This window comes from Monodelphis domestica, chromosome 3, assembly GCF_027887165.1.
Source record: "Monodelphis domestica isolate mMonDom1 chromosome 3, mMonDom1.pri, whole genome shotgun sequence".
In the NCBI taxonomy this organism is placed as follows: domain Eukaryota; kingdom Metazoa; phylum Chordata; class Mammalia; order Didelphimorphia; family Didelphidae; genus Monodelphis; species Monodelphis domestica.
Window position 1 is genome coordinate 43,446,886 of NC_077229.1, and position 24,096 is coordinate 43,470,981.

Sequence of the window (24,096 nt, forward strand, 5' to 3'; positions counted from 1 at the left end):
AATGTATAGATATTATCAGATTAGATAGAACCAGACATCCTGTAATTTCTGATCTTTGAATACATGTGATTAGCCATATATCACATAGTCACCAAATATTAATAAGCACTTCCTATAGGTCAGGCACTGTCCTAGCTTTTGGGGATGTAATTATAAAGGATAGAAATACTTCACCCCTTTCTTAGCAGTGATCCCTCTCCCTTTGTCTAGTCCTCTAACACAGCTTGTATGTTGTTCTGGTTTACAGAATTTACTATAGTGAATATGTAGTCTCCTGTATTTAGCCAGGGAAGTCTGAATTCTCATATATTTTTTGTATTATTGATGATGATAATAATAGTTATTATTAAGTGCCCATTGAATAATACCTATACATTTAATTTCGTAAAATTATAGTTGGAATGTTTGTTATAGATGTCATTTGCGTTAACGTGTAAATTCTTAGGTAAATATTTTGGTTCAAGATTTGCATCAAAGTTGTTCAGTGGTCTTTTGTTATATATTAATTTTATTCCTTTCAATTAGCAAGTCAACATGTGGACCTCGACCACCCCAGTACAGAAGAAAAGTGATTTTGGGGCAGTGCCATCTAATTTTAGTTAATTTAGTGATAACATTTTAAAGTGCTGAATGTCAGTAATAAAATAAATAAAATTCTGCATGAAAGCAATCTTGAAGAAAGTGATTGAATGTCATCCTTTCCAGAACATTAGGAAAGTGCACACCTAAAAAGGCTAATTTACCTTTCTATTTTCCAAATTCAGCATGTCCCAAATTACCATACAACAAGGAGACAGGCCCTTCTTTCTACTTTGCCAGTGAGTTGGGTTTTTTATATTAATTTTGATTGTACAGGAAAACACATTTTAAAGATTATATGTTAGAGGAGTAGACTTGTTGAATAATCTTGTACCAGACAAAGGCATTCGTTAATATTCTTAAAGCAAAGGTTAAAGTTATGATAGCCAGTTTACAAAAGCTGGAGTTAATTGGAAAAAAATATTTGACACTAATTTATGTATACCAAGCAAAGATATTCATAACCAACAGAAGTATTAAGTAGGTTTCTTCCAAGATTTCTATTGCAGTGAGAAAACAAAAACAAAAACAAAACCAATCCTTTTATTTTGTATCAAGTTAAGCTAATTGCAACCTTTAAAAAGAACAACTATTTGGGACCTCAGGGTTCAACCTAGAATTTTTTTCCCTGTTTGTTTAAATTTTCTTCTGAAGTTTCCTGGTTAGAATGGAATATTTAACTTTTGAAGTTTTTAAGAGAATAACTTTCTTAAAGTAGACAACCGTTACATCTTTCTTCTATTGGCTACATTTTATATAAAACGAATGGTAACAACTGAGGGTTTTAAATATATAGGTGTGGGGCATCTAGGTGACTCAGTGGATAAAGAGCCAGGCCTGGATTCAGGAAGACTTGGGTTAAAATCTAGTCTCATGCAATTTCTAGCTCTGTGACTCTGGGCAAAGTCACTTAATCCCAACTGCCTAGCCCGTAACCATTCTTCTGCCTTAGAATCAATTCTAAGACAGAAGGTAAGGGCTTTAATAAGTAAATATATACAGGTAGAGAGAAGAACAAATATGTCATGAGCCAACTTGAAATGGGAAAATATTTCCTAGAAGCATATTCGTATCATAAAGAGTCCACAGATCATCCAAACCCCCAAATGTTTAATTTTGTAATTGAAAAGCCAAATAGTTGTATCTGCCAAAGTGATGGATTTACACTTTAAAATCCTGGTATCAATGCTTAATTTGCATCCTTAGAGCAACTTCAGTGTTGCTCTCCAGAAAGACACATTAGAGTACTTGGATAGGAAATACCACAGAATTGGATAGATATTTGGGATTACTTGTATATTATTTTATTACTTTTTTACTTTGTGTGAAATGTCTGATAGATTTTGCATTGTAGTTGGAGCCTTTTGAAATGACAAGTAAAAGTACTATATACACTATCAATTTTCAAATTCTTTTTAACTGATTTTTTTCACTTAGATTGTATATTTTCCTAAATTGTAATATGACTTGGTATTCAAAAATTAAGTTGCTAAAATAGAACTTAGTGTACACATATTTTGATTTGGTACATGGACATTTTAACAAGTTTAATCTTTTAATAGATACTCTTTAAAATGGAGTCTTGCTGTATGTATATAATACTCTTAAAGGGGAAACTATGTATATGTTTACAGTATGTGAAAGGTATTGTCAGTTCTTTATTACTCATATTGAGGTCTCCATGGTAGTTATCCTCACCATCTTACTGTCTCTGGCAGTAGTCTTGGAAGAAGTTTCCTGGTAAGTAGCTGAAAGGTCATAGTCTTTAATCATCAACACCTAAAGCATAATTGTTTGATTCAGCAGAATTTCCCCCACTATGAAATGGGGATGTTATTGTCTTAGGTACTAACAGTGGGCTTGCTAATTCTAATGTCTGTTAGGGCTTCATTTTGTTATGGTTTGTTCTAGTTCCCTTTCATTCACTTTCTAAAGAGTTTCCAACATCCTTTCTTTTCAGCATTGATTTGAAATGTTTGCGTTTTGTATTCAAATCTGTGCTGTATTGGGAGGTCTCTCCCAACTTGTGCATCCAAGGTCAAGATGGCAAAACCACTTTTAAAACCAAGCACAGTCTTATATTTATGAAACTTAATTGAATAAGGTCATGAAGGTGTGACTTATTTTTTATTTTTAACCAGCTTTATTTGTTTTGTGGTAAATTGGATGTTTTACTATAAAGGGCTTTTGGTATTTATATTTAAGAATGCCCGTGCACTCCCTAACTTGGGAGGTCGGTCTTTGATCTAGCCTTGAGCTTTATTTCTTCTTTTGGTTAACTACTATATGAAGTAATGGCCATAGACGTAAAACATTAGAGCTGGAAAGGATCTTCAGTCTCTGTCCTCCCTGGAAGCTGCTGTGGAATTCTCATTCAGAGCTACCTGAATATTCAATAACATATAAATGATGGTAAAAGCTGAAGCACTAGTCACAATACCAGAGGTCATTTATAATTTTCTATTGGGTTGACTAGCCAAAGTAAAGACATTCTTATTTGATTAATAGTTACTTCAGAATTTGTTCCACCTCTTCCCACACTTAACACCCACTGTCTTTTTCTCTTAATCCTTGAATCCTCTTTCCCCCATGTGTTATCTCATGCTCATTTTCAGTATCATTTCCTACCTTTTTCTTTTCTTCCCTTCCTTTCTTCATTAATTGGTCATGAATTAGAACTGAAGTACATTTTTATTAGTATGTTTGTCAAATTTAGTGTCATATCTCATTTTACTAATTTAAAAGGTAACAGAATTTTTTTTAAAGTTTTCATTTATCTTTTTAAAAGAAAAAATCCCTTCCCTAATCTAATCCTTCAAGTTGCTTTTAATGATTGTGGCCTCCCTATTTCTCTCCTCCTCATTCCTTAGCCCTCTAGTAATTCATATAAATATATACACTTCTAGAATATGATTAAAACTGGGTTTAAAATTATAGAAAACAATTTTCTTTACTCTGTAGTCAGTAGAAATCATTTTTCTTTGTTTTTGTTATACACCTGGGTTTCTCAAAGGCCTGATCCTTTGTGGGGAACAGATGATCTAAATTTTCATTTAGTATCAAGATTAACAATTTGATATTGACACATCTTTTTCTATTAACCAGAGAAAAGGGAATGAAAATATTCTTAAGAACTAGAGAATAGGACTTCTTTTATGCAATATTAATTCCTTTAAAGTCTCCTTTCTGATATCTGGCATCCTTTTGACTTAAGTAACTTTTCACTTCTTTAAAATGGTCAGGTTGAGAAAATATTTCTTACAAGAACTTTTCTTAAGTATTACTTGCAATCATCCAATTAATTGAAAAATATGCCTCCCTTCCACTTAAGTACAAACACTTCTCCATTTGTCAGGGTGCCTTTAAACTTTTATTTTACTAAAGTTTTGGTAGGGAAGAGATTTGTGCATTTGTGTCTTTTCAAGTGAATTCTGCTTTTAAACCCACAAAAAAGTAAGTCCAGAGGTGAATTTGAAAATGTTTGTGTGAACTGGAAATGTTTGTTATATGTTGAAAGTTGGAATACAGATTAGCCTATCTAGAGAGACATTTTTATAGCACGTAATACTTAGTGTTCTTTAGTTTCAATTCTAAACTTATGAGAGTAAGGGATGGTATTTGAAAGCACATAATTCCTCCATGATAAAAGATCTTTAAGTTGAATTCTTTGAGTAATAATCTTAATATTTTAAACTTACATTTATGAATTTTATTTTCATTCATTAATTTGGTTAATTTGACACATTACTAGTGTAGAAGCCAGGATTTTGTTAATGGGAATTATTACTAGAGAAACCTGTCAGTTTTTTTATCTATGCTCAAGTAACAAAAGTATAAAAAGGCTCCTCAATATGGTTTTAAAATATTAACACTTAAATATGTATATGGTAAAAAGCCTTTTTTTCTTCAGGGTCTAATTTTTAAAAGTCTGCATATGCTATATGTGCTTTGGTTTAGAAGCTAATTACAAACATCAGATTTTTGAGAACTTAAATCCAGGCCTTTTGGGTGAATTAAATAAACCAGAAAATTTAGGTCTATTTGTCTTAAGACCCTCAGAAAATCTCATTAAATTTTGAGTTATGTGCTTAGTTGATGTATATGTTACTGCAAAGTAATGCCATGTGTAGTTTCCTCTAATGATTAGGTTTTGGTTCTGTTATGAAATTTCTTTTAAAAAGACAAGAAAAAGTTACTATTTGTTAGTTTGAAGTTGTTTGAGAAACCATAAATGACTAACATCTGATTTTGTTGAAACTTATCTTTTTAAGTCAAATTTAAGTTATTTCGAAACAGAACCTGCCATTCTTATAATATTTTTATGGAGTTTTAATAAAGAACAGGTAGGTCAAATGAAAAAGTCAAGACCTTTCCTATCAAGTATTTCCCCCCTTCTAACTTTGGAGAACTATATATAGATCTAGGAGTAGAAAAAGTATGTTTGTTGAATGAATATGGCACTGAGAGGTGGATTTTTATCCTAATGAATTTTTTTAACCCAGTGAATTTGTGGAAACTTGGGTATAATTTGATGGAGCCATGGGACTGAGGAGTCCCTTTAGAATGTCTGCCTCTAGGAATAATACCTGTCTCACCTCTTTCCTTAAAAACTCCAGACAAGAAAAGGACACACCTTTCCTAGGATATAGAAGGGTATGATGGAGAAAGCATTGGCTCTAGAGTCCCAGAACCCTCTGCTAGGCTTCTTACTCTTGTGACCTTCAGCCAAGCACTTACCCTTTTGGGGGTTTAGTTTCCTCATTTATAAAGAGGGGGTTGGACTAGATGGCCTCTGAGGTCCCTTCCAGCTCTATCCCTGGCCCTATTGTTATTCTTCTAGCATGTCTTACATCTTACATTCAGAATGTTTTTCTGAATGGACAAACCACTTTCCTTTTGTTTCAATGAATTTAAAATCCTTGTCCCAGGGGAATTCAAACCCACTAATGCAGACTGTGTTTTTGGCAATGGATGCACAGGTGTTCAGGATAGAGCATAACATAGGTTCTCAGATATTTCCTAAGCTGCAGGGAAAACATGACTCAGTTTAATGGCCCTCAGTTTCTTTTTTCCTATGTCATGTATCAGTGTTTAACTCTCATTTCATGGACTTTACCCTTTGAATGACAGGTCATTGTTTACTCCACAATCATTTACTACAGTAAACTCAGGAATAATAGATTGGTAGCTAAAGGGAAGATTCTTTTTCTGCCTAAAATGAACCATACAAAAATCTGTATCCCACAGTGTAGAGACCAGAGAAACTGTTTCAGGTTCATTCTTAAAATAAGCTTAGCTTTTGAGGGGTTTTGGGATTTGTAGGTTAACACAGATGCTCACAGAGGTGAACATTTTATTTTCTGTCCTTACTGTAGTCTCAATCTGATTTGTCTTGGTTTTCAAAATATGCTGCCTTTGGAGTTCTTGGGGAATAGAAGAAACTTTTTTTTTTTTAAATAGTAACCAAAATATAACTTACCCTGATACTCACCAAGATTTGCTTTTGTTCCTCTCTAACAAACTAAGTTTTAAACTGAATTTAGCTCTTCTAATTTCCTTGATGACCAGCAGCTAAACCCCTCACCTTGAGGGAATAAATACTTTAGAATGGTGGATTTAATTTTTTTTTTTTACATTTCAGAAAGTTTTGTTTTATCCATGTTACAAAATGATAATGGCTTCTGGGGCAGCCTCTAAGAAGCTTTATAGTATGGGGGGAAATGGTTTTTTTTTTTTTTTGTTTTATTAGCAGAAAGATTTTCTTCATTTGACTCCAGGGGAAAAACGAAAGATAGTAGATCTTCATTACTTCAACATATTGTGCTTGACTTTTCAAGAGCCATAATTGTTCAGGGTATACCTGTGTGGGCATTTTGTATACACATTCTAGATAAAGGGTATGTGCACGACTACTGTAAGGCCAACACCAGAACAGTAGCATGGTGAGGTTAGCCAAATGAAGACCTAGCAAAGTATTTATGACCACACTTGAATGAAAATTTATTGTATTACATAGATATACATGCACATTCTGTGTGTGTGTTTTGCCTACACTTTTAAGTTTTCTTTTCTAGTATTACTTTATTTTGTTAAATTCAAATGAATGAGATTTCAAATGTTTTTAGACTGATCATCAAAATGTATATTAGTGAGATATGTTAGCATATTTGTTTAGTAGTTTACACTTTGGTTCAAGAGGGTGCATAGTTTAGAATAGATGCCAGTTGTGTAAGATCATCTTGAGAAAATACAGATGATTTATGACGTAAGCTAGATACATTTAGACCAACAGAGATACATAGTTTGTGTTATTGCATAAAACAGTGGCGGCTCTAGTCTTCCTTTTTTTTCCTTTTACTTTAGTTTCTACTGGTTCCCTTGCTCAGCAGTATGCCCATCCGAATGCTACCCTACACCCCCATACTCCACATCCTCAGCCTTCTGCCACTCCCACTGGACAACAACAGAACCAACATTCGGGAACCCACACTGCTCCTAGCCCTGTGCAGGTAAGGAGAGATAAATGAAATGCCTGCCTAAGCTTACCACTTCACAGAGGGCTCTGAGCATATGGACAAAATGGTAGTTCTCCATTGTTACTTCAACAAGTATTGAAAATGGCTTGATGAGTTATTATTACCTTTTAAAATGAGGACTTTTGTTTGGGATTTTCCTCCTAAAGATTTATAAGATCTTTTTTGATAATTGTTTCAATTTAAGTAATATGAATTTTTATATGACTACTTATAAAAAATTTCCCCAAGAAATAGAAATCTGGTCTTCTTGATCCAAAAATGACATTTTTTTTCATTCAATGTTAATGATATCATTAATAACTGATGTTTTGATGAAGGCAGAGACCAAGCCCTCTACCTAGAAAAGCCTACTTCTTTATTCTGTACTTAAATGGTCTATAAGTAGACATTGTTTTCTTCTCAGAAACTTCAACTATGGTAGGCTCTCTCAGAAGACTAGTTTCTTATTAAAAATTAAATTAATTTTAAAATCTGAATAATAAAATAATTCATGGAAAAATATTTATGAATGGGAATTTCATAAGGTTGGCTGTCATAGATGGGACTGCAGTAGGTATCATTGTGGGGGTATATGCAGATAGATGAGACTATAGCTCCATTTGGGTGTTGAAAACTCCAGGAGGGGAGAGAGGAGAAAAGGCCTTGTCTTAGGTTTTGTGTTGTATTGCTCCTAGTCAGTTTCTGCGCCATCTCAAAGCCTTGAGCCTAAAAAAGTTGGATCTTTTTCTGTGATTTCAGTAGCTGTTACCCAGAAATAAAAATTCTTTCTAGCCTGAGACAGTTTCCTTGTACACCCATGACCATACTCACTTCTACAGCCATGAGTGGAAAAGAGAGATGGGATTGTATCTGCTTGGTTGTGCCCTTCTAGTTTTCTGGAAACCTGTCAGGTCACTTTCCTGGCCCAAGCCTCCATTCTCTGGGTGCATCCTCCTCCACTGCTTTTATTATTGCTGACTTCATAAGTCTCTCTGTTTGAATGGGGAGAGCATGCTGGTCACTAATTCTTCCTTCCTGTTGTTTTGTAGCACCATCAGCACCAAGCTGCGCAGGCCCTTCATCTGGCAAACCCCCAGCAGCAGCCAGCCATTTACCACGCTGGTCTGGCCCCGACCCCACCTTCCATGACACCGGGCTCAAATACACAGTCTCCACAAAGTAGTTTCCCAGCAGCACAACAAACAGTCTTTACGATTCACCCCTCTCATGTTCAGCCTGCATATACCAACCCACCCCACATGGCCCACGTGCCTCAGGTAAACCAACTTTAACCAACTTTCTGAAGACCAAGTAGAATGTCAAGATTCTCAGATTCTCAGCGAGCAACCAGACATTCTCCAAGCTAGAAAAGCCCATGTGTGAAGCTTTTGACCTGTCTCCCTTTATCCTTCAAATACATGTGATCTAGCCATCAATGAATGTTTGTGTGGTTTTATAATGGGAGTTGTTTAGTAGCAAGTTCACTATGTCCCACAATTGAAACTTGAAGACTGTCTTTGGAGTGCAACCTGTTTCTTCCTTCTCTCTGTGTCTGCTTTGCTTTGTTTACATGGCTTCCTTGCTGTGAGTATGAAAGGTCTGGGGGCATCACATATCTCCATAGTCTGAGGTGACTTTATCCTGGGTCTGGCAGCTGGAAAACTTGAGGGAGTCCTCAAGATGAGTTTTTCCCAATGGCCTCCCTATCTGATTCAAGTTCCTTTCTGACTCAGTATTAATTATGCTTCATGAAATGGCTGTTTTCCCCCAGTGTCGGTGCAGCATGCTAGGGGTTGGAGGACAGGGCCTTGGGGGAGGAAAGAGGGATTTCTGTACTGGAGGTGTGTGGGGCATGGCAGCTCCCTTAGGCTTCTCAGGGTGTCAGAGGATGGCCAGGTGTCTGTGATGGCCCTCTGAGTTTAACATAGAAGGTCGTTTGACTACTGAGGTGGAAAGTGAAGGAGAGTTTATTAGCACTGAGTTGCCTTGCAGTTGTCTAAGGAGGTTGGTCTGCGTGGTTCTCTATTAACTAAATCCTCTGGATATTAGAGTGTTAAGTCCTAGCTACTTAATACTCAATGCCAGTTTCAGTCATATGGTGTTATAATATATGTAAGTACCTAGTGTATTTTCATTTAAATGGCATGGGTGGGAGGGGGTGTCAGGATGGCCTTCTTGTAGAGGTTTGGATTTATTTAGTCACCAAGTGTATTCCTAGGAGTTAAAGATTTATAATGGTGCTTATCCTGTGTTGGGAAGTGTGGACCTCCTGGCCTAGCAGAGTTTTTAGCCTGTTGTACAATGTCATTAGCATCCTGAATCTAATGGGAGACTTACTTCTTATGGGGTTGGGGAAATGCTTAGACAATCTTGAATATGGCTTGGTCAATTGAGGTTTGAGATATGTTTTATGAAGACTTAGGCTCCTTCAGGCATTCAGCAAGTTTGATTGCTGAATAAGACTAGAAGCTCAAAGCCAGGGTGGGATCCAGAAAGCCTCAACTTGGGTGTGGTTTCTGAGCTATCTTCTAGGAAGAGCCAAAAAGATAAAACGTGCAAGGGAGACCAAAAAGTACATGGACTTTTCTGAAATTTTAGCATCAAAGAGTAAATGTTTCTCATTCAAATCTTAGCATGGTCTAGAGTAGCATTTGTAGTTTGGAAGTCAGAACAAGGAAGTACTCTTCCTGGAACCACTGATTCACTCTACAACTCTGTACAAATCATTTGGCTTGACCATTTTGCCATGGTTTACCAAAAGCCATTTTACCAGCTTAAAAATGGGAATACATCTTTCTGTAATCCATGGTCAAGTGAGACCTGGCTGACACAAAGAGTCTCTTCCACTTCCCATCTCCTAGCAAAGTTGCTACCAAGTAGTAAAACAGATGTAAGTGAAGTGATCTTCAGTTCCCCTTGCCTCTCCTGTGGTGGGAATGTTTACGAGTAGTAATGGGGCACCATTGGCTACAGATTGGAAGGAGAAGGACAAGCTATGTGTATTTAGAGAATTCATGAACCCGAGTGAGGAATTTCTGAATGGTTGAATTTACTGAAATATGTTCTTTATTTCAAGAAGAATGTTGCCTTTAAAGTAACTTAGGTATCTCCTACCTTCCAGGATTTAATTTGTGCCTTTACCTTCATAGTAAGCTCTGAAAGCTCAAATCACCCCTCAGGTTGCTGCCTGTTGTGAAAGGCTTTCCTCTTTGAAAATATCGTGAACATAGTAGTCCGATGATCTGATACATGTGGAGAATTAGGCTAGGAGGTGCCCGGTATGTCTAGGCCCTAATTTCCATCCAGATTTATTTGGTGCGTGCTGTTTTGTATGGTAGAATTCTCTCCGTGGATGGAGCATGTTTGCTACTCAGTCAATTGTAAGAAAAGAGAGTCCTACCTGAGAAAGTAGGCCCTCAGGGTCAGAGATAACACTCCTTCCATCTTCAGCCAAATGAGAACACAGTTGACATGTTGTTTAAGCCAAAGATGTTGCCTGTTTGCGTAAATGAGCTCTTTGTTTCAGGCTCATGTACAGTCAGGAATGGTTCCTTCTCATCCAACTGCTCATGCTCCAATGATGCTAATGACGACCCAGCCACCTGGCGGTCCCCAGGCCGCCATCGCTCAAAGTGCACTACAGCCCATTCCAGTCTCGACAACAGCGCATTTCCCTTATATGACGCACCCTTCAGGTGAGGCGTGTGTGTGTAGGGGCTGGTACACCGCAAATCGTAATACTGCAATGGTGAATGACAGTGAACACTTGCGATCTTGTTTGAGACTAGGCAAGCTTGGTCAGTGTGCGCACCTTAGACAGAGTGTCTGTGATGTCAAGGACATGGGTGAGGCGTGTTCTCTGTAGGGTCTCCAGGGTCTGGATTGTTTAGAAGCAGCATTAGTCTGGGTAGCTGACGTATGCATTGGACTATGTTGGCCTTCCTCGCTATGACAAGGAGCAGAGCAGTATTTTTCTTCCTGAATTCCAGCAGCTTGGTGTGGGGGGGGTTGCTATAGCATAGTTTGAATGTAGGTCAACTCTGGAAAGTCACTGTTGGAAAGTGCTGTGTGTGTTGTCCTTTGATTCTGAGTGCAGGGGCTGTAGCATATCCCAGAGTGGGAGAGAAACATCCCTTCAGATGGACTCTACTATTTGATGGCTGCTATGGCAATATTTCACAGTCTAATAACATTTTTAATCCAAAAGCAAGTACTAGTGCTTGGCTAATTTGGGGTAAACGTGGCTTCCCCCTCCCCTTTTTCCCATGAGCAACATGAAATCATCCTTGGAGCACTATATGAAATGGTATATGTACCAGTTTGACCAATATGCCCCTTGGTGTATAGGTGGGAGGGGAAAAGTAAACTTGATTTTTTTGGTTTAAGCTGATATTCTAAGGATAGCATGAGGCTGTATGTGTTACCAAAACATTAGAGAAATTTGTGTGGTCCTGCCAGTTTTCTGTTTAAATATTCACTCTTCTTTTTTACAGTACAAGCCCACCACCAACAGCAGTTGTAAGGCTGCCCTGGAGGAAGCAAAAGGCCAAATTCCCTCCTCCCTTCTACTGCTTCTACCAACTGGAAGCACAGAAAACTAGAATTTCATTTATTTTATTTTTTTAATTGATTTCTCGTAACATCCAATAGGAATGCTAACAGTTCACCTTGCAGTGGAAGACATTTGGACTGAGTAGAGGCATGTAGGCCCTTGCGGGTATTCCGTAATTCCATGCAAGTGCCCCAACTCTGCTTGCTGAAAACTGGAAGTTATTTATTTTCTAATGACCCTTCAAAGTCATGAACTCATCAGCTAGCAAAAGAAGTAACGAGTGATTCTTGCTGCTATTACCGCTAAAAATCAAGACTTGGAAAGCCCCTTTTACTAAACTTGAAAAAGGTTCAGTAAATTCTTATCGTCAAACTGATGGATTATTATTTATAAATCAAGTTTGATGAGGTGATCACTGTCAACAGGCAGTGGTGCAACTTTTAAGTTAAGGGAAAACACTTTTACTTTGTAGATAATATAAAATAAAAACTAAAAAAAAATTTAAAAATAAAAAAGTTTTAAAAACTGATACAAGTTAATGTGTGTTTGTATAAGCTACTTCTACTGTAGTTCATTACCATCTTAGCTTAATATAAACCAAGAGGGATGATTAGCAGGTGACCTTTTTTAACATCTAAGAAAGGAATCGCTAAATCTATTTTCTACCTTTTTAGTGTCCATCATGCCATTTCCTGAGCTAGGACATAGTCTTTATCTGAGAGAAATGTAAAGCCAGGACAGTTTTTTATGGTGGCTTAGAAGGATGTGGTGTGTTTGCTTTGTGAATGAAAGCTGTTCCCTAGCAGATGGAACCCAGCTGGCATCCTCAGGAGGAAAGGGATTCCTGAGCTAAGACTGGGAGCAGGTAGAGAGCTGGGGTGAGGAGGCAGGCTGGGAGTGGGGCTGCCAGTGTCTGGAACCCCTCTGCCAGCAGAGGGGGCACGAGACTGCCCTGGATCTCTTAATTGGCCTTTTGATGGATACTGAGCCCACATTGACACTGCCAGATCACATGTTGGGAGGCTAAAGAAAGCAAGCAAGTATGTTAGCAGTGTGTGGGTTTCATATAGAAAACCCCCAGATCAAGAATGAAAGCATTTAGGATACTCGGTGACAACACGAGAGCTTCTCAAAACATGTTTTTATTCATTTAGCAGTTTGTACATTATAGCAAATCTGTATCATTCCAGAATAAGTTATTCAATTGATTACAATTCATCCATACTTTCCCCTGGGGCCCTGTTCTGTCATTACAGATGTCACGTGGGCTAACCGCTCTCACAGGAATATTGAAGTACATGACAAATATGTCAAGAGCTCTCTGTTTTAAAGATACAAGATGAATCTACTTTATTGTGTTTTGTTAAGTACATTTTTATACCTAAAAGAATGCACCACTCATTCTAGCCCAACAAATGCTGGATTGAAAATGCATTTTGGGTAAAAGACTAAGGATAATGGAGTACACTGTTGAGCCCCCATTGCTTGTGGGGGAAGGGGGGAGCGCCACCAACATCTGTAGAGATAGAACAAGCCATGGGTGGAAACCATGAAGGTAATGGCCTAGGATGGAACCATCCATGATAATTTTGCAAGCTAAGTAAATGTTATATAAAAAATAGTGTTCTCTGGTCCACAACATTAAAAATGGTTGTTATTCCTCTGTACCAAGAGTCCAGAAATTAACAGAGGCAGAGGATTTTTACCAGATAAAACTATTTGGATTGCTGGTCTAGAATTCAAGGCAGGTTAGTGGGCTTAATTCTTTGGTGCTGTTGGGGTTTTTTTCCCCCCTTTTGAATTGCTTTGTCCAGTCTTAGACCAGATACAGAGATACCAGAAACACAGGGTAGAGAATGTCGGGAGACAAAATGTAATTGATGCTACAATGATTCTCTTCACTACAGTTAGGAAAAATGGGTTGAATAGTATCGTAGACACTGAAACTATTCTCAGAAACGTGATGCTCATCTTTAGGGGTCTTCAGAAAAGTTGTTGGTTTGTGTGTTTTTCAAGAACCGTGTTGCTCAGAATAAAGGTGGTTTGAGGAAGGACACTTGGTGTGATGGCAGGTGTGGCAGGAGCTACAGAGAAGGCTCTCCATTTGGCGGTCATGCTTGTCCTCGGGAAGTTGTCTAGAGAAGGAGAATGCTATGAATGCCATTGAGGCAGAACATCTGCCTGCCAAGAAAGGACATATACTCCATTTTCTCCAGCTGAAACTGTGGTAGAAGAAAGAGATGGCAGCAGTTTAGGGTCACCTTTTGTAGGCCTAAAAATCTCACTTTTTGTGAGATAATACATTCAAGCTGTTGAATCAGGGAGTGGGAGCCTTCGGAGAATTGAAAGTTTGAATGATTTTGTATTGAAGCAGTGTGGGCATATGGTTGAATGAGAGGGCCTACCCTTTTTCAAGGAATCCAAGTTCTAACTGCAAATATCTATCAGTTCTGTTCTGTGAGGATTTGATGAGTACAAGGGACTGGAGGCTGGTTTCTCTGGCTCAAGATGAATTCCTTCTCAATACACACAAGAGTGTGTAGCTGGAGGGGCAGACTCGTATGGTGATAACCCAGGTTGAAGAAGCCATGCAAAACCTAGAAAGAATTGCAGGAAGGAGAAAGATTCTTTCCCAGGGAGTTGTCATCATTGACTCGCCACCTCTAATGTTTTATGAGGATTTTTTCTCTTTTGGAATGGCCTGGCCCTGTGATTTCATTGAGTAGAGGGTTCTCCCAGGTGAGGAAGATCCCTTTACTAATGTAAGCCGTGGCACCTTCTCTGCACTTGTTGCCCTGAGGAGGTGAGTGACCGCCAGGATGTGTCTGAGGCAAGACATGAACTCTGGGGCTTCCTGGCTTCAAGGCTGAGCCTTGATTCACTGCCAAATTGGAAGAGATTATTTGAAACATTGCTTAGAGCCTTTGATCACGTTCATACGTAGTGTAGTGTACCGAGTTGTCAATGGAAAGATCTTGGGTAGGTGAGGAAGGAGGCCTTGGAAACAGAAGCCACAATCTCTAGTATTCACTGGGGTCAGGGACAGCTCTTTCTTCGATCCTCATTCCAGTGAGAAGAACGAAAACTGCTTCTGTCTCTATAGCACTTTCCTCACAATAACTCTAGAGCTAAATTTGGGGTTATAGTCCGGCTGATAGATAGACTTGAATATTATCAAGTTAACTAGCCACCATTAAAAGTACCCCATAGGGTCAAATTATTCTCCCACAACCCAGAGGAAAGGGAAAGCTATAATGGTTAGGAATTCTATTAACGTGTCCTATAAAATGTTCTAAAAGCAACATTAGATCTTCACGTTTAGATTTACAAAATCGCATGTGTCTGATGTTGGCAAACATTTGATTTTAGCTTCTGGAGTGTCTCTTCCCCCCCCCCCCCCCCCCCTCATCCTAGCATGAGAGGGTGGCTACCTAAATTCTGGGTTGGAAGAACAGTGAGATGTCTCCATTCTGTTGCTGTGGCTGGGTCTCCACCCTTGAGAATTATCTAGTTAGTCAAAGGAAAAGGACAGGTCGAGAGTATGAACATTGAGATTCAGAGGTGTCTGGCTTGTTTCTGTGTGTCTCCACACATCCCCGCTTCACCAAAAAATATCAATTAAGCAGTGACTGGCTGGCTTGCAAATAGAACAGGAAGTTTATTATGCACTGAGTACTTTACACAGTCTTACTGGCCATGGCCCTGAAATCCTAGCTTCCATTTTAGGTCCTACAATAAAAATAACTCATTCATGGGATTGTGGGAAAAACTACAGGTACCCCCTTACCTTTAGTGAAAAAGTCTAGGAGCTACGATCCCCCCCATCCCTCCTAATGCCTACTGAGAAGTTAATAGGAGCCAGTTCTTTATAAATAAGGCACAGGGATAGAACTTCTTCCCCGCTGTCCTCCCAAGGCAGTCATAACTTTCGTTTCCCTCAAGGTGTGACACACTTCACTTTTCTCGGTTTGTTTCTGATGGTAGCCCATGGTCATTTTTTTAGAATAGAAAAGTGATTTTTCCTGAGAATTCCATAGTGGACCAAAATGTGCCCATGAACTAGCGAAGTAACATTTTCATATCTCTTTTAACTACAAAAATAGCATTTTTATTAGTCTAAACAGTGCAATAAAAAGCAAGCAACCGTTTAGGTTAGAAACCTCCTTGAAGAACTCATCTGAGGTAAAAATGTTTTTGTCGTTGTTGTTTTCATGTTAACTTTCCACGTAAGCCTCAAGTGGAAGCAGGGTTAGCCAAAGCACTGGTGAGCGATGGCAGGAGACATGGCTGTCCCGCCTTTTCCTCTTCCTTAGCTGGTGACACGGGGTTTGTATTCTGGGGCATTAGTGTTTAGGGTTTCCTGACCCACTTATTAGAAATCGGTACAGTTGTCTTTGCCCGTTTGTCTGTGAAAGAGAAAGTATGTTTTCTGCCACGGCCTCTGGTCCTCGTCTCTTAGCTCATTTGGATCCCTCCTTGTCCTAAGTCATTCTTGGGGGCACTTTTGTGCAGCCGGAACCACTGGCCCGGGTGGGGAGTGGGGGACGGGGCGCTCCATGGCTGCCCCGAGGGACCCCTCCCTGGACTCCAAGCACTGTGGATGTGGGCAACTCAACAGCAACTATTTCTGTAAACAGGAATTAGAAAGTTGTAGAATAAAAACAAGAGTAAGAGGATTAAACAACAGGCCCTTTAACAGGCCTAATAGGGTCGCATCCAAACTGGAATGAACAATCAACAACATCCTTTGTACAGTCTCTGTCTAGCAAGAAGAAAGATAGAGGTACATTCAGAAGTCCCCAACTCTACAGGTCAAAGTGCATGATGCTTCCGTGAGGTGGGGGAGGCTGCCAAGCAGGGGGGTGTAGGGGGGGCGCCGCCAGGGCCGGCCTCCTTCAGAGAGGCGTGTACTGATTGTCTATGGCCCGCACGTGCCCCCGGTTGGGGGAATCCATCTCGTAATCGGAGTCCCCCCGGGCTTGGCTCGCAGGCTCCGCCGCCTGCTCCAGGTGCCGTAGGCTGTTGGCCAGTTCCTCAGGTGGGGGCAGCAGGTGGAAGATCTGCTCCGAGGGAGAGGACCTGGAGGGCGGGAGGTCCTCGGGGATAAGCATGTGGGCGCAGCCAGAGGAGCTAAGGGGAGGAAGGCCCAATTCAGAGCTCCAGCGGTGGACGGAGAAAGGCAGCAGAACGGTGTTGCTTGAACCTGGGAGACCGATAGAGGAAGAAGCGTGAGTGGGAGGCCTGGGCGACACTTAGCTGTAGAAATGTGCCGGCAGGCCGTGTGATCCCCGGCCATTAAGATAAGCGTTCCCGTTTCACCTGGGGTGGGGGAGACGACCACCACGTAACTGGAGAGCTTGACGTCGCAGGCGGCCCCGCACTCGAGGGGGATGGGGGAGCGCTGGAAGTGATGTAGCATGTCCACGATGGAGGGGAAGTGCAGGTGCTGCACCCGACAGTGCCCTTGTTCGGTCAGCGACAGGCGGAGATGCTGCCGGGGAGGCCAGGGCAGAGGGGAGAAGGCATTTGTCACGGGGAGGGCTCCCCTCCACCTCCCCCCACCTTGGCCCGGGGCTCGGGCCCCTTACCTTGGCTCTGCCCTGGAAGTTGAACGTGAGGACGTACTCCCCCCGTCGCGTCTCGCTCTGCCGGACCAGGAACACCCCGTGCCCCGCAGGACCCTGTAACTGCACCAGCCGAGCTGCCTTCACTCGGGAGATGGGGCCGTGAAACCAGGGGTAGCAGGACAGGAAGTGGTCCGTTTTCTGACAGGCCTGGTCAAGCAGCCCACCAGGTGAGGCACCTTGTGGGGCAGAGAAAGTGAGGCTTATGACCCCCCTCCCCGCCCCCCAGGTACCCGCACTCTGATCCCCAGAGAGCCAGAGGAGGGGAACCAAGGAAAGAAAGAGCCGGGCTGACTCCTCATCAGGTGGGGAGGGGGGAGGCCGGCTGTCTGGGGCCCTTACCTTGGTTAAGGGAGTCGGTACTCCCGGTGGGAGAGTTGGATAAACCAGGGTCCAGAAGGGAAGGCGCCTGCGATTCTAGCTCAGCTCCTTCTGACCTGCTGGATAGGAGGCCAAAGAGTTAGTTAGCCCAGAGGCGACCACCTCCAGGGTGGCTTCTTAATGGAGGCCCAGGTCGGGAGCCCCGTCCCTTTGAAAGGGAAGCTCTCCTTGGGCCTGGCACCCTCCACACCCTTCTCCCCTCCCTGGTCCTTCCTGTGACTCACCAGGCAATGGTGGGAGTTCGAGCACATCCCCCCTCACCCCTACACCCCCAGAAGCCTTCAGTCCCCTTTCAGAAGGAACAGCTGGGGTGGAGAACCAGTTACCCCATCCCCTTCCCCCCTTGCAAAGTCTAGCCTCCCAGAAGCAACTGCAGACACAGAAGGTGGCCCTCCTGGATGAAAGGAATGATTTAGAACGATGGGCGATCTCTCAGCGGTCCAGCTAGAACTGGATGGTGTTGGGGGCCGCCTCAGCGGACACCGGAGGCCTCGGGGAGCTTGGTTGGGCCCCACAGGAGGAGGGGGGTTCCTGCTGGCCACTGGGGAAAGGAGGCTCTTCAGATGAACTCCGTGTCTCAGGAGAAGAGAAAGACCCCAGCCTTACCCTCGGTTCATGCATTCTCTTATCTCTGTGGTCCAAGAATTCAGCTGTTGCTCATCCCCCGTCTCGAAGATGATGTCGGTTGAATTATTCACCTGGACATAGACAGAGGAACAGAGTGTGTCACCTCTTGGGCAGCCGCTGCGGGGGGGAGGGAGGGTGGGCAGAGGGGGCAGGAGGAGGCGGCTACCTTCAGGACAAAGGTGTTGAGGTTGTCGGGCATTTCCAGGCGGGTGCATCTCCGGATCTCTTGAATGGAAGAACAAGCAGCCTGGAGCTTGGGCTTTGAACCCTGTGGAACAAAGATGGTTTGAGCTTCCTCAAGTCCGGGTATCCCCAGTGGGAGCTGCTGCTTGTTCCACAAGCCTATGAGCGCCTTGTAGGTGCTGCCAGGAATCGGCCAATCGACTCCCTCCCTCCCTCCCTCCTTTCTTGAACTTCTTTTTCTTTCTAGACAGCCCTGGAATGACATCTTGGGCCCAACATGTGCAAGCAATTGCTTCTTAGTCAGCAGGAGGAGTGCAGACAGGCTGGGCATGGGGCCTGTCGGCCAGATGGACGAGCCCCATCGCTGCCTTCTCTTCCCCATCCCCCTGCACTCTAGGGGCAGCTCCTGGATACATGGAGTGGCCTTGCTAACCTCCCATCTCTGGTCCAGCCCAGCTGGAATTAAGGGGACCAGAAGGGGTCGGGTAATGTTGGAAAAGGGCCTGCCCAACCCAGTGGAAGCGCTCTAGGCACTGGCAGGTCTCCCAAGGACCAAGAATTTCCCTTCTTCCCCTACTCTCCATTTATTCATCCTCATTTTCCTCACTGCCCAACATAGTTCAGGGAGTTGTGAAGTCACAAAATATCCATTTATACATAATGATCCTTAATAAACCTCATAAAATGCAATATTTTTATTATTGAGATTTAATTTTTACAGTTGGTCCCCATCAGGCAGGAGAGCTCCCTCTACCAAATGGATTATGGGTAGGTGTGCATCTCTCTTGTAGGGGACTGTGGGGTGTCTGGCTCTTCAGCGAGTCCTCAGTGTCCTTTATGCCTCTCCCTAGCTCCATGAATGGACACTGAGTGACTTCAGAGCCTGCGCTTCCTCTCTCCATCCACCCCCCACTCCCCACCCCAATGCGGCCCCACGAAGGCCTGGTGACATTCTCCAGCCCTGCCTGCCCTTCTCCTGTGCTCCAACCAGTGACTAGAGTGTTGTCCCCACTGAAAAAAGCAATTGCGTCCTCCTGAGCCAAAGCAGGGTGACTCATTCCTGGTCTAAAAAAGGGGACGTGAGCCAGTCAGAATGAAACCAGATTTCCCTCCTGTGGAGGTTAACAGAGTCCTCATGGGAGCCCAGGGCTGAAGGCCAACGAGGAAAAAACGGGCTGGGCTGATCGTTCCACACATGTGTCCGTCTTTCCTGGCCCGCCTCATGAAACCCTCGCAGGTCTCCTTGCTAACCCCCAATTCTTTCTTACTCTCCCTGGTCGGTTCCTACCTTCCAATCACTAGATAACTGTCAGCTTCCCCCTAAGGAATAGTCCCAAGAATGAGCCTGACTTACTTCTGCTCTAGGTTAATTGAAAGAACACCGTCGAGTGGGAAAGCCCGAGTTCCCCTAACTCCGTTCTGCCCCCTTCTTAGCTCGTTGGATGTCTAGGAGCTCTGCTCTTCCGTTTCCTCCCGTGAAATGAGGGGCTGGGACAGATGGTGACCGAGGTCCTTGCCAACCCCCAATTTCACCCAATTGCTTCATATTGCAGAAGACGAGAAGACAAGGTCATGGAGCCTGGAGAGATTCAAACCCGTGTCTTTTGGCTCCTCTCACCCAGCACAGAGACCTTCTACCTTTTAACCTGTTCACAGTTCATGGGTCTGGCCCATCAAATAAACATTGTTCAGTACCCAAGATGCCTTTTGTCTCTTTTAAACCAGATTCCTCTCTAGGACACCACCACAACCACCCCCAAAGGGTGAAAGACTGCTCTTTGCATTCAAGGAGGCCTGGGAGCCTAGAAGGATGAAAGGAAATGGGATTAGAGCTCTGGAGGTGGTTTCTCCCCACCTGAGGGGCCTGAGTTCTGGTTGCTAAGTTTCTGTAAGCTCTTTGCCACCACCCCTCCCTCCCCCTGCAGGGGCATAAGCAGATTTGGAAGGAGAGGGAGAGGAAGGGCAGGACATTGGGGAACATGGGGTGTGTATCCCACTGGGGCTTTACTCCTGGAGCTGGTGCAGCCCTGCCCACTTCTGAAGAGTGGTGACGGGTAGTGGGCATCATCGGCATGTCTCCCACAACTTTACCAGCAGTCTGACTTCCCTCAGGTTACTAAGTCAGGCCGGCGATGCTACACTACTTTCCAGCTCTGATCCCAGGGGCTCCCTTATGGTCACAGGCTTAGTAAATGACAGAGGTGGGCTTTGAACCCAGTACTCTTGCAGAACTTGCAGAAACAGAGGGGACAGTTGCACAAAATTGGGTTGGTAGCAGGTTGGACTAATGGAACCGATACGTAGTACTGGTGAGGGTTTAAAAGAAAAATTTTAAAAAGCTAAATTGACAAAAATTTTCAAAAAAATTAAATTAAAAAAAGAACTTGCATTCAAATGGGAGACTTAGACCTCAGACATACGAAGAGAACAAATACGGCATCTATAAGGTCAAGAGAACGCTAGCCGTTGAAGGGACCAGAAACGGCTCCATGCAGATGGTGCCTGAGCAGCATCTTAAAGGAGGAGAGGGGGAGCTGAGCTTCCAGTGAAGCTAGGAAGACAGGCTGGGGCTGACTGGGGAAGGTTTTGATGGCTTCTTGATGCCATCAAGAGGCAGTGGGAGACCACTAGAGTTGGCCAAGTACGGGAATAACAATGGAATGGAAAACCATTTGGGCAGGAGGATAGATTAGGAGCAGAGAGACTGGAGGAAGAGTTAGGTGGCCTTTGTGATAATCTTGGAGAAGGAGGAAGGAGAGGAAGGGATACTCCTTGGGACTTTGGAAGTTTTCCTTGGAGGGGCAGGTTTAATGGCAGGGGAGGAAGGAAGAAGTTGGGCACTGAGGCACTGCCGAAGGTGGGACCAGCTTGTTTGAAATCCAATCTTCATGATTTACCATCGGGGAAAGAGCCTCTGGGTTTAGACTGAGAACCTAGGTATTTCCCTGGGTAAATCTTAACTTCTCTGGGCCTTGTGTCCTCTGTCAGGGTCCATGTGGAATCCCAACCCATTAAACTGTGGCCGGTTTTCCATAGGATGGACACCCTGGGCAGGCACGGGTGGGAGGTAACAAATGGATCTAATCTTTTCTCCAGGCTCCCCTCCTCCTTCCTCTCCCCTTTATCAGCTACATTTCCTTCTCTGATTCTAAGATTTCTCCTGAGTCACAAGACTCATGAAATCTTCTGAGAAGAAAAGCAGAAAAAACCAGATGAGAATGGTGGGTGGGGAGAGCCCCAAAAGATCAAAGTGAAGGATAGAAAGCAGCTGACCCCAGACTTGACCATTTTCCTGGCCCTGCTGGAGGGGATCTGAATGGTGGCGGGGGGAGACTTGGTGCTACCAGGCTTCCAGGACAGTTCTGCAGTGCTCCCTACTTTCAGCCTCCATGCCTTATCCAGGGGCTTTCCAAATTCCTTCCCTTCTTCCTGCCCCAGTCCCATAAAAGTTTGTCATTTGGTGGTTTCCAGTAACTTGCCTCAAACAGGCACATTTGACATAGAGATTATGTCTGACAGCGTAGGATTGATTCCATCCCTATCATATACCACCTTTCTGACATGAGCATTGGCCCATTTCCGAAATCCCCAGAAACTCTGCTTTCTTCCATGGTTGGCAAAGTAGACCCAGAGCTATATGAACAGAGGAAACAGGAAGTCAAGAGGGGAGCAGATTTGCCCAGGGTCACAGCTTCAGAATAGACCTGGGCTGGGCACCCGGGTCCTGTGACTCCAAACCCAGGGCTAATGCCTGCCTTGCTTTGCCTTCTTTCTGGCCTCCCAACCCTGAAATGCGGTCTAAGAAGCAAAGAACCTAAAGAAATGCCCCCATTGAACCATTCACACCCACCCTGTTTCAAGGGTCAAAACTGTTTCAAGACCAGTTTTGTGGATTGAGGCGGAGTCCTAGCACAGACCTCTAGAAACCTGCACTCACTCACACTGGGAAAACCCAGCTTCCTGAAATCTTAAGTCCTTGTCTTAAGTCCTACCATTAGAACCTCATTCTTTTGGGTCAAAGCTCGTAAACCAGCATGGTTCGGAGGAAAGAGGTTGGAAGTGGAATCAAGCACTGCCATTTAACAAAGCTGCGTGACCCTAGTTAAATCTCTTACCTCTCTAAGCCTTAGGTTTTAAAAATCTATAAATGAAGCACAAAAACACTTGTGGCATGAGATTACTATAAAGAGAAATTCTTTGGAACTGACTGAATTGTTTTAACATGGATGGCAAATCTACCCGAGAGGAGTTATTTGGAAGGGTGAGAAAGGCTATTGATTTCCCAGATTATCACCTTGCCTGGGTGGACTGATGAAAGCTGACAAGGACTTAGATATTTGGGGTTTGGGCTGGGAGTTGGGGCAGGAAGGACCCTGGAAACCTATAGCGGATGCAGTAAGGTCTCAATTGTAGGTGAGGGTGGCTCCCCTTCCTTACCCCTCTATTCCCTCCCCAGCCAGATGGAGCTGTAATATTTGAGAGGATTAGAAACAGAAGGGGGAAACATTCCAAGAACTCTGCCCCTAAATCCACAGGCTAAAGAATGTAATCTCTTGCACCCGATGCTTCCTCTGAGCTCAGACTCTTGCCTCTGCCAGCTCTGGGGGAGGAAGGGATCACAGCCCTCATTACCACCAACCCCTACCCCAACTTCCAGGGCTAGTTCACTAAGTCCCAGATGCCACAGAGATTTCACATCTCCTTCCTGCATAGCCCCAAAGTACAGGGCAATCTGCTGAAGCAGACAAGAGCCCTCCTCTTCTTCTCCCTCTGTATTTCTATTCTGACTCCCTCCCCCAGAACCCCACATGCAGGATTGATCCCTGCTTGCCCACTAGGTCCCAAAACAAGCAGTCCAATAGATGCTGCCCATTCATCCTCCTGGGTACCCTCTATCCCGAATGCCTGATGTTGGGGACAGGCTAAGCCCTTCCCTAGGCTGATCTTTTACAGCCCCTCTTTCCACAATGGTACAATGCTCCAAAGGAAAACAAGTCTCCAGCTCATTCCAAGAATCAACCAACCAATAAGCATTTATTAAATGCCTACTGTATACCAGGCTCTGGGGAAACAGACAAAAAATGAACCTGCCCAACCGTTCTTTAAAGCAAAAAGCAATCTATGAATTAATAAAAGTATAAACAAAATTAATACAAGACAAATTGGGGAGCAGGGGTATGTCAGGCATTACTAGGGGGCCCAGGAATGGTTTCACAGAAAAGGTAGTGATTAAGCAGAATTTTGAAAGGAACAAAGGGTTCCAAGAAGTGGAGGTGAGCAACAGATCTCATTCTAGGCCCTAGGATCGCCAGGGCAAAGTTTCAGTGGCAGAAGTGGGTGTACCCTCCTTTTCCTTCAATAAAGCCCAGAGCCCATGATTTACTCTGTCCTCTCCAGTCCCTCTCATTTGATACCTATGACAAGGCATGTGAGTGGTCTCAGCAATGAGAAGGCATGGACTGTGTCTCAGAGGTCTCCCCCAGCCCCCAGCATGGGGCTTTGCCTATAATAGATGTTTAATGAACACTTGCCAGGGAGGCAGTGCTGGGCAGTGGAAAGGAAGATGGGTTTGGCAGAGGATTTGGGTCCAAATCCAGTGTGATCTTGGGCAACTCTCAATTTCCTCTTCTAGATG

The 24,096-nt window shown here is 43.2% G+C and overlaps 2 protein-coding genes across 11 annotated transcripts in view; one reads left to right on the plus strand and one right to left on the minus strand.

Annotated features, from left to right (window-relative positions):
* ATXN2 (ataxin 2) overlaps positions 1 to 12,180 on the plus strand; it is a 113,617-nt gene extending 101,437 nt beyond the window's left edge. For 3 of the 10 annotated variants that reach the window (XM_056821752.1, XM_056821754.1, XM_056821751.1), the window contains 5 exons: positions 765 to 818; positions 6,943 to 7,088; positions 8,144 to 8,371; positions 10,621 to 10,789; positions 11,588 to 12,180. In XM_056821752.1, the coding sequence (XP_056677730.1) occupies positions 765 to 818; positions 6,943 to 7,088; positions 8,144 to 8,371; positions 10,621 to 10,789; positions 11,588 to 11,616 (626 nt within the window). In that variant the 3' untranslated portion in view covers positions 11,617 to 12,180. Of the gene's footprint in view, positions 1 to 764; positions 819 to 6,942; positions 7,089 to 8,143; positions 8,531 to 10,620; positions 10,790 to 11,587 lie in introns of those variants that run through there. The other 7 variants (XM_056821755.1, XM_056821747.1, XM_056821748.1 and 4 more) reach the window with 4 other exon arrangements.
* A 592-nt stretch (positions 12,181 to 12,772) lies between these two features.
* Positions 12,773 to 20,535, minus strand: SH2B3 (SH2B adaptor protein 3). Its single transcript, XM_056820947.1, has 8 exons — positions 20,459 to 20,535; positions 19,382 to 19,526; positions 18,445 to 18,666; positions 18,258 to 18,349; positions 17,613 to 17,707; positions 17,235 to 17,449; positions 16,966 to 17,137; positions 12,773 to 16,849 (listed from the first exon to the last, which is right to left on the minus strand). The coding sequence occupies exons 1-8, from the start codon at positions 20,533 to 20,535 to the stop codon at positions 16,542 to 16,544; spliced, it is 1,326 nt and encodes a 441-aa protein (XP_056676925.1). The 3' UTR covers positions 12,773 to 16,541.
* Between the last annotated feature and the right edge of the window lie 3,561 nt (positions 20,536 to 24,096).